Genomic DNA, 13,384 nt, shown 5'->3' with positions numbered 1-13,384 from the left:
GATTTTAATGGAAAGAAAATAATTTGAAAAAAAGTGTATTTTCCAGTGTACAGAATGATAGCTATTTTGTTTAAAGGTTTCCCCGTTTATTTCGTGTCTGTGTGTGCATGTGCGTGGATGCTTGTGTCCTTCAGTGTGCACGAAGGCCAGAGGATAGCTTTCAGGAGAGGGTTCTCTCCCTCTACCACGTGGGTCTCAGGGATAGAACTCTGGTTGTCAGGCTCGGCAGCAGGCAGCAGGCAGGCTAGGTAGCAGGTCGAGTCCCCTCACCAGCCTGCTATTTCCTCACGACCCTTGGCGAGTACTTGAAAAACGTGGTCTTTGTTTTTGTGACAAGCACACACACAAATGACAAGGAAAAGAGGTGGTTTTAGGTATTTATTTATTATTATTATTTTAAAAAAGCAACTTCCAGGGTATACCATTGTACAGGTTCAGCCCAGTCTCCTGCAGTGTGATATGGTGGTGACAGATCTTTTATAACAATAACTCAGAGACGCTGAAACCATAACTAAGTTATCATAGAAAAAGAGAAGAGTTTAGCGGTATGTGTATTCAGAAATCATACTCTTAATTCTTTTAAACTGGTTCTCCAAGCATGGTGACGCAGCTGAGCTCAGATAACTAAAAACAAAACAAAACAAAACCCCAAAACCCCACCTGACCAGAGCGCTCCTTCCCTCCCTCCTGGTGAGTACCAGCCAGCTTTGTACAGCTTGCAAACAAATTCCACCCGTTTTACACAGCATCCATTCCTTTTGTTCCTGAACTGATGGTCATTATCTCACGATTATTATTTGGTGGATTTTTCCACCGTCACATTCTGTGAAGATCATTTCTGCTCATCCTCAGGGTTCCGGGGAGACTCCTGGCCCAGGTTGGAGAGCCAAGACTTTCCACTAGTTTATGGGTAAAGCTGGGGAAAGACAGCTCTTCTGTCTCACAGGAGAGTGTGTGGAGCTCCAGGCAGGACCCTGCTAGCCAGCTGGCCGTCACAGCAGAGGGACAGCAGTTCTCAGCAAGGCTGTTGTGGCTGTTGTGTAAACGAGGGTGTCGTCGGTTCAGTAACTATTTGTACATTGTAAAAGCAGAATGGTCATAGGAACTGAACAAGCACAGCTTGGTAAAGTGACCGGCCATGAAACATCATTGGCTTTAATAATTTACTACAACTGTTCTTATCCACACCGACAGGACATGCTTCCTTCTGTCACGTGGAACATGAATATATACAACAAAATTTGGCTTTTATATAAAAAAAAAAACTTCATGAGGACAATCACAAGGGGTCAAACAGATAATGCATGCAGTTTCTTAATTACAACCACCATCTCTGTTGCTCACAGGGAATCACACAGAACCTATGGACTTTGTCAACCTCAACCAGGTAAAGGCTTTTCCTGCCTGTGGAAGCCTACTGTGAAAGGTCGTAACCTTGGCCAGCTTCTAGAAACTTCTAACCATGATTCTGAATGACCAGGGAAGACGTTGGGTCAATTCCAAGGCCAAACCTTGTAAATACTTCTCAGAACCACCAGACATCAGCATCCCTTATTCCTCAGACACATCACGGCCTCCTTTGAAACTGCACAGGGCCCAGCAAGGCCTGCTCTCGGGAGCTTGCTGCCTTCCCCGGAGCCCACTCTTGTGGAACAGCATCTTGATTCGGACTATCTCATGGCTGTACAAATTGTGCAGTGGGGGAGTGGGTGGCCTGTTTTGTACTGCCAGCAGTCAAAACAGTTGCCATGGGCTCATTGTCTCCATGCTTTGAGCCCGGGGAGCTCATTCTCCTTGGAATGGTTTTCTGGGGTCTAGCAATGTCACCTCAGGTGGCTGAGACATTCTGGCCCCTGCATTATGAGAAACTACACTAAAGAAGCCATGTTCTACAAGAGGAAAGTGCAGGGCACAGTAAGGGTGAAGGAGGTCGCTTTCCTAACTCCTGAGAAGCGGGGAATGGCAGCCACAGGGAGAAGGGCAAGGTCTGGGGTACACTTGGGAAGGTGTTACTTTGGTATTGGCACCAAGGGTGGAACATTACTGTCTTGGACTTAGGTGCTCTCCCAGGTCGATTTTCCATAGACAATACGCTTTATGCTGGTGGCTCCTCCATTCCTCTGCTTTTCTTTCTAAGGGAGGGATTACAAATAGCATTTATCTCTCTCAATTCTAACTGATGATTGATGGGTCCTTAGAGGAGTGATTTCAAGTATTGTGGGAAAATATCATTGGGTTAATTTGAGAAGTACTGCTGAGATTGATTAGTAATGTCTGCCTGGGAACGAGAATTGATGTCTACAGAGCGCACTATGCTTGGATGCCTTTGTTCCGTACGAGCTGAAAGACAGGCTAACTTGAGTCCTTGAAGGAGCTTCGTAGCTCACAGCCCAAAGCATAAGAGCTTGTATTTATTTTATTTCTTTTGTTCCAGGGAAGAGTTTCGAGTTCTAGGAGCCAGAGACCAGAATTTTAGGGTGTGTGGGAACAGGATGGAAGCATCATTTTGCATGGGTTGCACTCTGCCTTTGACAAAGGGCTCACTGAACAAGCAGCTTCAGAACGACAAGGAAGAAGTGGGGTGGGGGTCTCAGGCAGAGATTTTCTGTGTTACACACTGGGTGTATTTTCCCTTATTTAACAACTGGTAGTATTTGAACAGGTTGAAAAGCCAAGGAGAAATACTCCTTCCATACAATGGCCCGTTTCAGAGGGAACCACCTAGGAAGTTTTCTCATCAAGTCGGGACTACTTCCACTCAGCTGGATTTAGAAGTCTCTCGTGTACTGAAGATGAAGGACCCTGTGGGTGTCACTCGGAAGGCGCCGTGTGAGCAGCTCTTATCTATGCCAAAGCCAAACCTCGATATGTTTGAAGGTGAATCGTTGGCAGGTTGCCTTTGACAATGACAAGGCTTGCCGGTTTAGGGACTGTGGCTGGCTAGATGTAACACCTGATGCTCCCATCCACACTTTTCCGTCAGCGCTAAGGACCGGCTTTGCTAACCTCTCAGCATGGCAACACACCTTTCCCGCGGCAGCCCCTGTCTCCCTCCTCACCGGGAAGCCGGAAGGGTTGGGAAAGAGAATAGAGCAGATGTTCTCCTAGAAGGCAGCCTGCAGAGCCCAGCCGGATACCTGCTTGATGCACACTAGGGACACCTCCTGTTGTCAGAGTTGCTGGGCAGTGCCCAGGGGTGAGGATGGCCTGCTTCCCAGTCCAAGGGTCAAGAGTCAGGTCCGGGAGGCGGCATCCAGAACCTCAGCCAGGGCATTTCCTATCCAATGCTGCAATCATGCTCAGCAATCATTTTCTTCCTGGCCTCCTCCATGGGAGATAATCTGTCTGAGAACATATTGGCAATGTGGCCGTCTCTGGAACCTTCCTCTGGAAGCGAGGGGTCACAGGCTAGAAATGTGACTGTCATTGTCTCATTGTTTGTCTTCAGGCAGTTCAAAATTCCCATTTTCTTCTGCCCATCACGACTTGCTTTTTAATCGTGCAAATGTCAGCCGCTGCTCACCACGTGGGCTGGGCAGATCTTTCTGTCAGCAGAGGAGGCTCTGCTGGAGTTTCTCAGGCAGCCCAGGGCACAGACTTTGGGTTCTAGACAGAAGGCCTTGGAGGAGGTCGGGAGGGGGGTGGTGCCCTGTTGGGGGGTGGGGCCTGAGGGGGAGGGGGGAGAGTGGATGGTGGGGAAGGGATGGGAGGAGTGGGGGCGCTGGGGGCTGGGGGAGGGCAGTGGGGAGCAGGGGGTGGAGGAGTGTAGATAGGAGCCGGCGGTGCTGAGCTGGGATGGTAGGTGTTGTTGAGGGGGTATTTGGCTGGCTGACTGTTCTTCACTCTGGTGAAGTTGATGCAGCGGCCCTGGAAGAGAACAATAGAAGGACCATGAGCTGACAGCTTAAGACAGACCAGGTGCGGAGCATGGTGGCCCTTGAAAGAATCTGTGAGGGACAAGAGACACACTGACATGCTGCTGATGACCTGGGGACCTGATGTCACATTTCCCTTCCTGAGCTGGCTGGGCCTCAGAACTGTCACCGTACATCTGCCTTACAGCCTCTCACCTTTTTGGAGAGAGGGAAGAGGGCTGATGCTAGCTGGGCCATACCTCAGGAAGGGTTTCACACTTACCAGCCTCTCAGTAGGGTGTGACCAGCATTTCCTTCCCTGCGAAGAAGTTGGAGTTGAGAAACAACCCTTTCCCCAGGCCCCACACCCAGACTGCTTTTGGTCTGGTCCCAGGAGTGGCTCTGTATCCATCCCTCATTGTTAAGCAGGTGTATAACCGAATTTGACTCTTTTTCCGTGTGTGGCTTTTTTAACAGGACGATGCTGAGAGAGTCCTGTGCCCTCTCCCCAAACAGACTCTGGAGGGCACAGAGCCCGAAGCCAGCCTGAAGTAGCCCCATCTCCTGCTGTGCCCTCACTTTGTTCTTTTACCAGGTACCCAGCCCACACTCGCCTGGTGGCAGCCTCTTCTGAATGTCACCAACTGTACGAACTCTCTTTGTGCTTCCTGCTGAGCTCCTCCCCAGCCCCTAACCAGGCCAGCTGTGCTTCAATTTTCTGATGACACTGTACAGCGCTTTTCCTTTAAGGTGTGACGGCCGTTTGTGATAGGTTCCCACAGTGACGACTCAGAGTCTGGATTTACTGGACTATCTACTCTGCCTCCCTTACTGAATGCCTGATGTTCACCAGGAGCTTCAGGAGCCTTGGTGCCTTAAGGATGAAGGGAGAGTCTTGGCTGCTGGACTGAGGTCAGGTTCCACTGCCTTCAGATCTTAGAGCTGCCGGCTAGTCCAGAAGGCCATGCGCTGGCTGTGTGAAACTGAGCACACTTCCTTCAGCAGAGGCTCTCCTGTGCTGGTCAGGGACTCCGGGCTCTCCACCAATGTCCGCTCAGAGCACATGTGGGGAGTCCAGACCTGTGATGTGGACTGGGAATCTTGAGAATACTGGGCAGTCACAGGCTCTGTGAAAGCCCTTTAATCAACCTTGGGGAAGAAGCGTCTGGGGCAGCACATTTGGGAGACGGCTGGATTTGCTGCCCTCTGCTGATGGGGGCAGATAATGGAGGTAGCATCAGGTCTGACTCTGGCTTTACTGCTGGGTGAGTTGCATGCTGCACATGGCTTCTCTAATAAAACCCGTAAACTGAATAAATGAAGCACAGGAGGTGACGGAAGCAGCCTCAGCGGCCCCTCCTGCCTTCCTGTTGCAACACAGCCACTGTCACTTATTTCTTACAGGACCTCCCACAGTGCTTTGCACACACAGCTGACAGAGAATGTATCTGCACTTATCTTGCTGAAAAAAAAAAGAAGGTTCAGACTTACCCCAAGCACACCCTGGGGCAATTTACTGTAAAATTCACTTTTCAAAAGAGAGGTGTGGCTCCCAAGAGTTCTAAAAACCTGGGGCCAGAGGCGCCAGCACAAACATGAGACACTCGGGTGTGTAACTGGCCTAAAGATTTGTTCACAGGGCATTTTCTTCTCCGTCTCACTGTTGGTGTTTTGCTTGTGAGGGGATAACAGGCCAGATCCGCTGGTGTTGGAGCCAGCAGATCTCCAGTGTTTGGTTAAAAAAAAGTTGCTATGGCGACCAGAGCTTTCTCTCATGATACTGGGCCCTTGCAACTCTGTTTAATTCTCTGTAGCAGCACTGTTTCTGGGTGGTTTGAGTCACATCCAAGGCTGATTTTGACCTTAGTTTACCTTGCCTTCTTTATTAACCAAAAGAAGAATGCCTTCCCCCCCACAGTAGTAGCACATGCTCTGACAGAATTTTCTTTTCTTTTCTAACTTTATTTGAGTGTGTGGATGTTTTTTCCTCACATGTCTGTGCAGCATGTGTATGCCTGGAGGTTAGAAGATGTCGTTAGATCCCCTAGAACTGGAGTTACAGATGGTTGTGAGCTACCGTATGAGTAGGAATTGAACTTGGGTCCTCTGCAAGAGCAGCCAGTGCTCTTAACCACCGAGCCACCTCTTTGTCCCCTGTGGTGGAATTCTAAGAAGACCTGGGGATATAGCTGAGTGGCAGAGCACCTGCCTAGCATGCATGAGACCCTAGGTTCAAGCGCCTCAGTACTGCACACAAGAGCTTAAGAGGCAAATTATAGCAATATCTTGTAATACAATGGGAGGGTCATCAGAAACACACACACACACACACACACACACACACACACACACACACACACACTGCTTCATCTATGAAGCATCCATGAGCACTTCAAAACCCTATGAGCTAGGTATCATTACCTCCATTGTAGAGAAACGAAAGGGAGGGCTCAGACCTATTTAAATAATTTGTTCAAAACCACACGGGTGGGAATAAAGCTTAGCTCTGCACGGCTCAGGAAAGCATTCTTTTTACCATTATCCTGGATATGAGTGATAAGCACAAAAATATCCCCGAAGGACCAATAGCTAGCTTTACACAGTGTAGCTCTTGGCCACAATCCACGAATGCTCCACACAGATGTGAGAGATTGTTCCAGAATGTAAGTCTGTCTGCTCAGTTCAGACTCCACTGCAGAGTCCTTCAATGAGCAGCCCAGTTCTTGGTGCCCTTTTCAGATATCTCCCAGGCAGCCTCAGGGTCTGTCCTTGAGGCCAGGGCTCCCACTAAGATCTCAAATAATCCTTGCATAGCTGTGGGTCTCTGAGCAGGGGACTCTCTATAAACTCACACAGTCCTCGCAGGTTTAGCTTTTCAGAAGTTCAGGTGTAACAACAAGGCTACGGGGACGTCATTAAGTTACCTTGCCACGGGCTCTGCAGATGCTTCCAACTCTTGGGAAGACCAGACCCTATGTGCTTTCCTTGGTCCCCCCCCACCTCTCTCAGTAGGGCTGCATGTAGCTCAGGCTGGCCTTGAATTTGCTCTGTTGCTAAGGCTGGCTCTGTTTCTACTCCCAGGTGCTGGGGTTACAACCATGCAGAGCCATACTTGATTTTTATGTCATACAGGGGATGGAACTCAAGGCTTAATTGATATTTTAAAGGAAATTGTCTCCCTGACAAATCTCTTTGCCTAATTATGGCATGGGTGGGGAGCAAGCCTTGTTGAGTACATTCAGCTTTTTCCTCAAATTGTAGAGTGTGGGGACAGGGAACTGGCAGTGTGGAGCTGTGGTCTGCAGGGTTCACGCTCTGTTTTGTCCCTAGCACACTCTTGCCGGGAAACCTGGGCTGAGTTACCACATCTGCGGCCCTCGCCTCCTGGATCTTCTGCACTGGCTCATCAGGCCCTCAGCCCTGAGCTCTGTGATGCCATCAGATCTGGTGGCTCTGGAACCCTTTGCCTGCAGTTTAATTGGGCTCTTTTGGGCAGCCAGGTTGCATGTCTTTTTTATGGTGCTTAGTTTGGCTAGCTCTGATGCTTTGTATTGCGTATCTTCCAGCTGCTCGTTAGGTTCTGAAATATTAGTAAATTGGAAATTTCAGCATTGGAAGCTTCACCTTCTGTTCTTAGGTTACTCTGCTGAGGATTCAAGCTGGCCTCTAAGTTCTGGGTTTGAGCCTGTGAAATGCTGGGGAGATGGGTGGAGAGCTTTGGGGTGATTCTGTGCAAAGAATGTGCCAGGGGTGAGCTCATGAGTGCTGAGTGTTAGGAAACATCTGGGTATCAGGCACGCTCAGCAGAGATGGAACTGGCCTTCAGAGATGGTTAAAAATATGCCATGGCTCCCACAAATTAAACCAAATAGTTTCCTATGAACAGAGGTCATTCAAGGAAATTGGATTTCACAGAGAGAATACTAAAGCAATCACGGAAAAAGTGTACCACACACGCCAAGTTTTCTCTGCAAATACCTTTCCTCCGGCCTAGTTTTCACATGCACTGTCTTGTTGGGAGGGCTGTAGGCATTTCTTAAATTACAACAGGCTTAATCTTCCAAAGTTTGTTTGGATTTGGCTGTTTGGGATGGTGGTTGGGGAAAAAAATCAGTAAAGAATGTCTGGTTCTCAGGCTAGACCACAAAACTCATTGGCTCACTGATGTCCATGGACGTAAGAGGAAGTTGGTGCTCTGGTGATGCGTCAGGACAGGTGACATCCGAACAAACGTCTTCCCATACATGCCTCTCTTCACTGAGTCACGCATCCATCACCTATCAATCACTGGGGCCTTCAGAGAGCACTGAGCAAGCCTCAGGGTCTTACCCTCAAGAAGATAGAGACTAGAGGTGGAAACAGAGTCAATGACTCACAAACAATGGACCCAAGCAGCGATCTGGGATGGTGCCATCATTGATTGAACCAGAGACAGGCACCTAACGTGAGTTGGGTTAGTAACATTCTCTCTTCTGGGTATCAGAACCAATCCTGGAAGTGAGAACTGCTGTGGGAGGCATCACCTTCTGTGTTTCAGATAGAGGCAGAGAAGAAAGATGTTTAAAACCTTCTGACTTGCCCCATTCTCACTACTGCACCTCCAAAATGGGTGTCAGGGAGCAGACAGGTCTGTTGGCTCTGCCTTTCCCTTGAAATCCTGGTTTCCATAGAAAATCTCCATACATATGTGTGTGTAAACATGTGTATGTATACATGTATGTAGAAGTATATAAAGTGTCCATGCAGTAAGTGTACACACACTTTCAGTGTTCTTTCTGCTTAAACCTTTCAGTGTCTCCCACCTACAGGATATCCGAGTTTTTAGCACAAGCTGGTTGGCTGGCTTCCCTGAAGCCTCACCTTCTTTGAACCCTCTCCCTTAATGTCAGTCCATCATTTCCAAAGAAGACACCATGCACGCTCTGGCTTTTCTTGTGACAACACTCACATCATAGTTCAGTGACAGAGGCAAACAGATATTGTGTGAACCCAGGGCAAGAGAAAGTAGCCTATCAGGGCGAAGCGGGCCTCCAGTCCCCTCCCTCTACCCCAGGCTTGGCCTGTCTGTCACATATTTCCTCTCCTAGCCTGCTTTTCATGCGCTGTCCGGGAAAAGGATCCAAGGTCAACGCTCTTGGTTATTTGATTCATTCTGCTGACACACAAGCTGGCGTGCTCTCTATAATCACGCCTTCCGATGCCAAAACTAAGGGTAAGATGAAAGCATGGAGGAAATATCTGGAAACTCAGGAAGCCAGAGAAATGAAGGAAAGAATAGAAATAAGATGGTGCATCTCTAGCAGGACACAAATGATTTGTCAGGAGTTACGACTGAGATATGATTTATTTAATATAAATCTCCTCCTCATCTGCTTGTAAAGTTCTATATTTGTTGAAAACTTGGAAGATACAAGAAGGAGAGAGGAAAAAGAGGAAGGGAGAAGTAATGTAGGTAACAGGATTCAAAATTACTTCTGTGCCTTTTCCATTTAGAAAGCCCAAACACTCAGGGAGTGCCTGCATTCACAACAGTCCGGCTGTGTAAAAGTTAACCAACCTGCCACCTTTATCCCTCCCTTTATTCCGCCTCTTCCACGTGGGACCTTGGACCTGCCTGGTAAGTGCGTGCCCAGACCTTCACTTCCCTGCCATTTTCTTGCCTTATTATGTGAAACTTTTGTACATGTCTACCACTAACCTTGAAGTATCTGCCCCTTCTCACTTCCTCTACCTCCCCCTGTCCCTCTCCACAATGTCTCTCTTGTCTGGCTTTAGGCGCCTCCCTTATCCACTGAGTCCAGTTCATGCTGCTCATATGCACGTAGCTGTGGGTCACCCCTACACGGGGTGCTAGTGGTCACCTCTGAAAAGGGACCAGTCTCCCTTCCTGGATGCCAATAGGTCTTCAGCTGTGGGTGTGGCTCTGGAGCCCTGCCCCCCTCTCCCCTCCCACCCCCATGCTAGGATTTCTCACTGACCTTGCCCAGGTCCTGTGCCTCCCTGGTGTTTCTAACTTCAGAGAGCAGACACTAAGCTCCTGACTGTGAGGCAGTAGGAACCCTACCACCTCTACTACAATCGATGACGTGGTTAAACGATAGGTGTGTTTTCACTTTCCCATCAGGGTAGAGTCACGCCGGGTTAGTTACTGCGCCTTAGAACAGCTTTTGATAACATTGTCAACTTTTCTTCTGCAAAAATGGATAACAAATTGTAGCCTCAATGCTCTCCTATGGTGATCTCAGTTATAGTTTCCGGGGTAACGGCCAATGGGGGGACCATTTCCACGGTGGCTGTTTTGTTCTGTGTGAGGTTAGGCTTCTGCCCACACCCTTAGCGACTGGTGGGCTCGTGAGCTCTGCTCACTTCTCTACTGGGATGTTCTCTTAAAAAATCTTTTTAATAACCAGCTGAGTCCAGTTAGGGCTGCTCATGTGTGCATGAGTGTAGGGCCATCTGTGGGAGCCTTGTCAACCCGGCAGGGCGAAGGGAAAGGATTCTAGGGGCCCTCAACAGCAGCAGTGCCAAGCTGGGCTGGGTATAGGCATGTTCCCTTCCCCCAGCTGAGATCAGCTTTGAAAACAAAGGTTTCCATATAAAACAAGATAATCCTATTTACAGGTATTTTTAGCCACATTAAATAATTTTCTATTCAATTGATTTAAAAAAGTAACATAAAAGTTTAATAAAATATTTTTGAGATCACTTGAAATCATCCTTTTTGATATTTTGATCTACTAATATGATAAATTTTATAATTTTTCTAATAAAAATCATCTACCTGTTTTTAAGTAAACTAAAAGTTGTAGAAGCATGCCATTAACCACTGATTTAGTGTGTGTGTGTGTGTGTGTGTGTGTGTGTGTGTGTGTGTGTGTAGTCAGACTTAGGCATTGGTCTTCAGGTGTCATTCCTTCCCACTCTGTTTTGAGATAGTCTCTTGGTGTGGCTCATACTATAGCCAATTTTAATAAATTTTAAAAGATAATGTGGACTCTCTACTTGAAGGATGCTGGCAAATGATTCTCTGTTGTAAAAGCGTCTCCACTTTTGTCAGCTTGATCTTTTGATGCCCGAGGGTGGTGTGGGCAGAGTGACCTTCTCCCCAGTATTTTACACAATTAACACTTGCTTCAGCTTCACTTGGTTCTCTAGTCACTGAGAGCAGCAGGGAGGGGCCCTTCTCAAAGCCAACTGGGCAGAGAATTCTTCTCTCTGTCTGTGGTGATGGCTTGTCCGAGAAGATGCTACTCTTAGTTTTCCTTCTTATATCCAGCCACTCCCTCAAGGCCAATGCCACCTGCACCTGCGTCTCTGTTCCTCAATAGAGACTGTTGAGGAACTGGCTTGGGCAGTCCTGAATAACAGCATACAATGGAAATGGTGTTGCTGGCCTTGAGACTGACTCTAAAGGCCGGAAGTTTCTGTTTCTTGGTTTTAGCACCCTGAGCTAAAACTCAGGGTTATTCTACTCCAGGGAGCCATGTGGGAGAGACCAGGGCACAGAGAGGTGAGTGAAGAAACCCTGTAGGATTCCTAGTCTGAGTGGCTCTGGGATTTCAGGCCCAACCATCATCTGACCATAGTGTCATAAGAAATCTCAGGTGACAGCCAGGTGTGGTGGCACACGCCTGGATTCCCATCACTTGGGGAGGCAGAGGCAGGCAGATCCATATGAGTTTGAGGCCAGCCTGGTTCACAAAGTGATTCCAGGACAGCCAAGGCTACACAGAGAAACCCTGTCTCAAAAACAAACAAACAAACAAACAAACAAACAAACAAACAAACAAACAACCCAAGAGGGTGGGTGGGAAGAAATCTCAGCTGCTAGTAATGATGGGGCCCTGCTCAAAGCACAGAATTTGCAGAAATACTAAGCTGCAGTTAAGTAGTACCTGTTAGAACCGTTTATCACGGAACAAATCTGGATGGCAGCCACTCATCTCTGCGTGGCAGATGTAGTCACCACTTGAGGAGACTGGGTATCAGCGATATTATTGGTTTCTCTTTTCCTCTGGAGCCTGAACTTTACCTGTCTCAAGGTGCAGCTGCCCGACTGGATAGGACTTTATACTCCTGAGCCCCGGGAGGAAGGTAAAAGTGTCAAATGACAGCAAGATACAGCTCTGATGGGATCCAGAAGACATGATCCCTGTGGTAACCAGAAAACACAATCCCAACAGGAGCCAGGAAATATAACTCCGGTGGCAACCAGGAGATACAACCTCAGTGCTAACTACAGAGCGCAGTGCTCAGTAAAGAGCATGCAGACCTGACAGCAAGCAGAAGATGCAGCATTGGCAGAGAGCAGGGGTGACCCTGGCAGCGTTGGCACTATCCAGAAGACAGAAGATACAGCCCTGACCGTAACTGGGAGTTCCAACCTGGGAGTAACCAGTTCAGTCCCTCCTGTTCACTTGGTGCCGCCCTTGCAGGGAACATTTTGAAGTAGGCTGCTGTGGCACAGGGAGCACCGACCCCAGAGGGTGCTGGGAAAGCAGCTGTGATGCTTGCCAGTAGAAGTTTGTTCACTCTTCTAAGCTGGGCCTGTGGCACTCAACCAGTTTCTTCCGTGTCGTTGGTACAACAGCTCAGGATCACACTCCCTCAAATCTATAGTCATGTGATGTTCATGTGCTCCGAGTGCCAATTTGACTGAAGAGGTCTTTAAAGGCAGTTTGGTAAATACTGTGCCGAAAGGAAAGTGCAGTGAGACAGAGTTATCTGCACCCCAGAGAGGGCGAGTGAGCTGTCTCATGGGTCTGTGAATGGTTGTTGAATGTCAATGTCTGACCTGTGCATAAGTTACGATGAATCAATTCTCATATAAATAAATGTATTCATATAAGACCAAGTTGAGAAAGACTCTGACACAGTCAGAGAACCATTGTAAACAAGAAAGGGAAAATGTATCAGGCAGCGTACAATTGTTCAAAACATCTGTAGATCTCATCTGTACAGAAAACTGTGACATGTCCTGTTGTCTCTCTCTCTCTCTCTGTGTGTGTGTGTATGCACATGTGTGCACTTGTGTGTGCTACCGTGTGTATGCACAGGAACATGTGTTTGTGCTGTTGAGTCAAAGGACAACATTGGCTGTCACCCTTGGGAGCCATCCACCTTTTTATGTATTTATTTATGTGAGAACTGGCCCAGAGCTCAAGTAGGAGTCTGGCTGGCTAGTGAGTGGTCTACTTCTCTATGGCCCTAGCCCTGAGACTTCAAGAGTGTACTAGCATGTCTGATTAAAAAAAAAATACTTATTTTATGTGTGTGTCTGTGCACCACTTGTGGGTTGGCTGCGGAGGCCAGAAGAGGGAACTGGTTCCCCTGGAACTGAGTTACAGACAGCTGTGAGGCATGCACATAAGTTTTGGGGCGACTAACCGGTGTTCTTAATTAATGAGCTATCTCTCCAGCCCCTCAGACTAGTCTTCTTCTCTTTCTTCTTCTTCTTCTTCTTCTTCTTCTTCTTCTTCTTCTTCTTCTTCTTCTTCTTCTTCTTCTTCTTCTTCTTCTTCTTCTTCTTC

At 47.9% G+C, this 13,384-nt stretch overlaps 1 protein-coding gene across 1 annotated transcript in view; it reads right to left on the bottom strand.

Moving 5' to 3' along the window:
• Window positions 1-371: 371 nt before the first annotated feature.
• The window catches only part of Antxr1 (ANTXR cell adhesion molecule 1), a 167,707-nt gene continuing 154,694 nt past the window's right edge, over window positions 372-13,384 (bottom strand). Inside the window, exon 18 of the mRNA XM_055617629.1 lies at window positions 372-3,867. Within this exon, the coding sequence (XP_055473604.1) occupies window positions 3,607-3,867 (261 nt within the window). The 3' untranslated portion in view covers window positions 372-3,606. The remainder of the gene's footprint in view (window positions 3,868-13,384) is intronic.

This window comes from Psammomys obesus, unplaced genomic scaffold, assembly GCF_907164565.1.
Source record: "Psammomys obesus unplaced genomic scaffold, mPsaObe1.curated_primary_1811, whole genome shotgun sequence".
NCBI classification, from domain to species: Eukaryota; Metazoa; Chordata; class Mammalia; order Rodentia; family Muridae; genus Psammomys; species Psammomys obesus.
The sequence above is the reverse complement of the archived record's forward strand: the minus strand, read 5'-3'. Positions and strand labels throughout refer to the sequence as shown.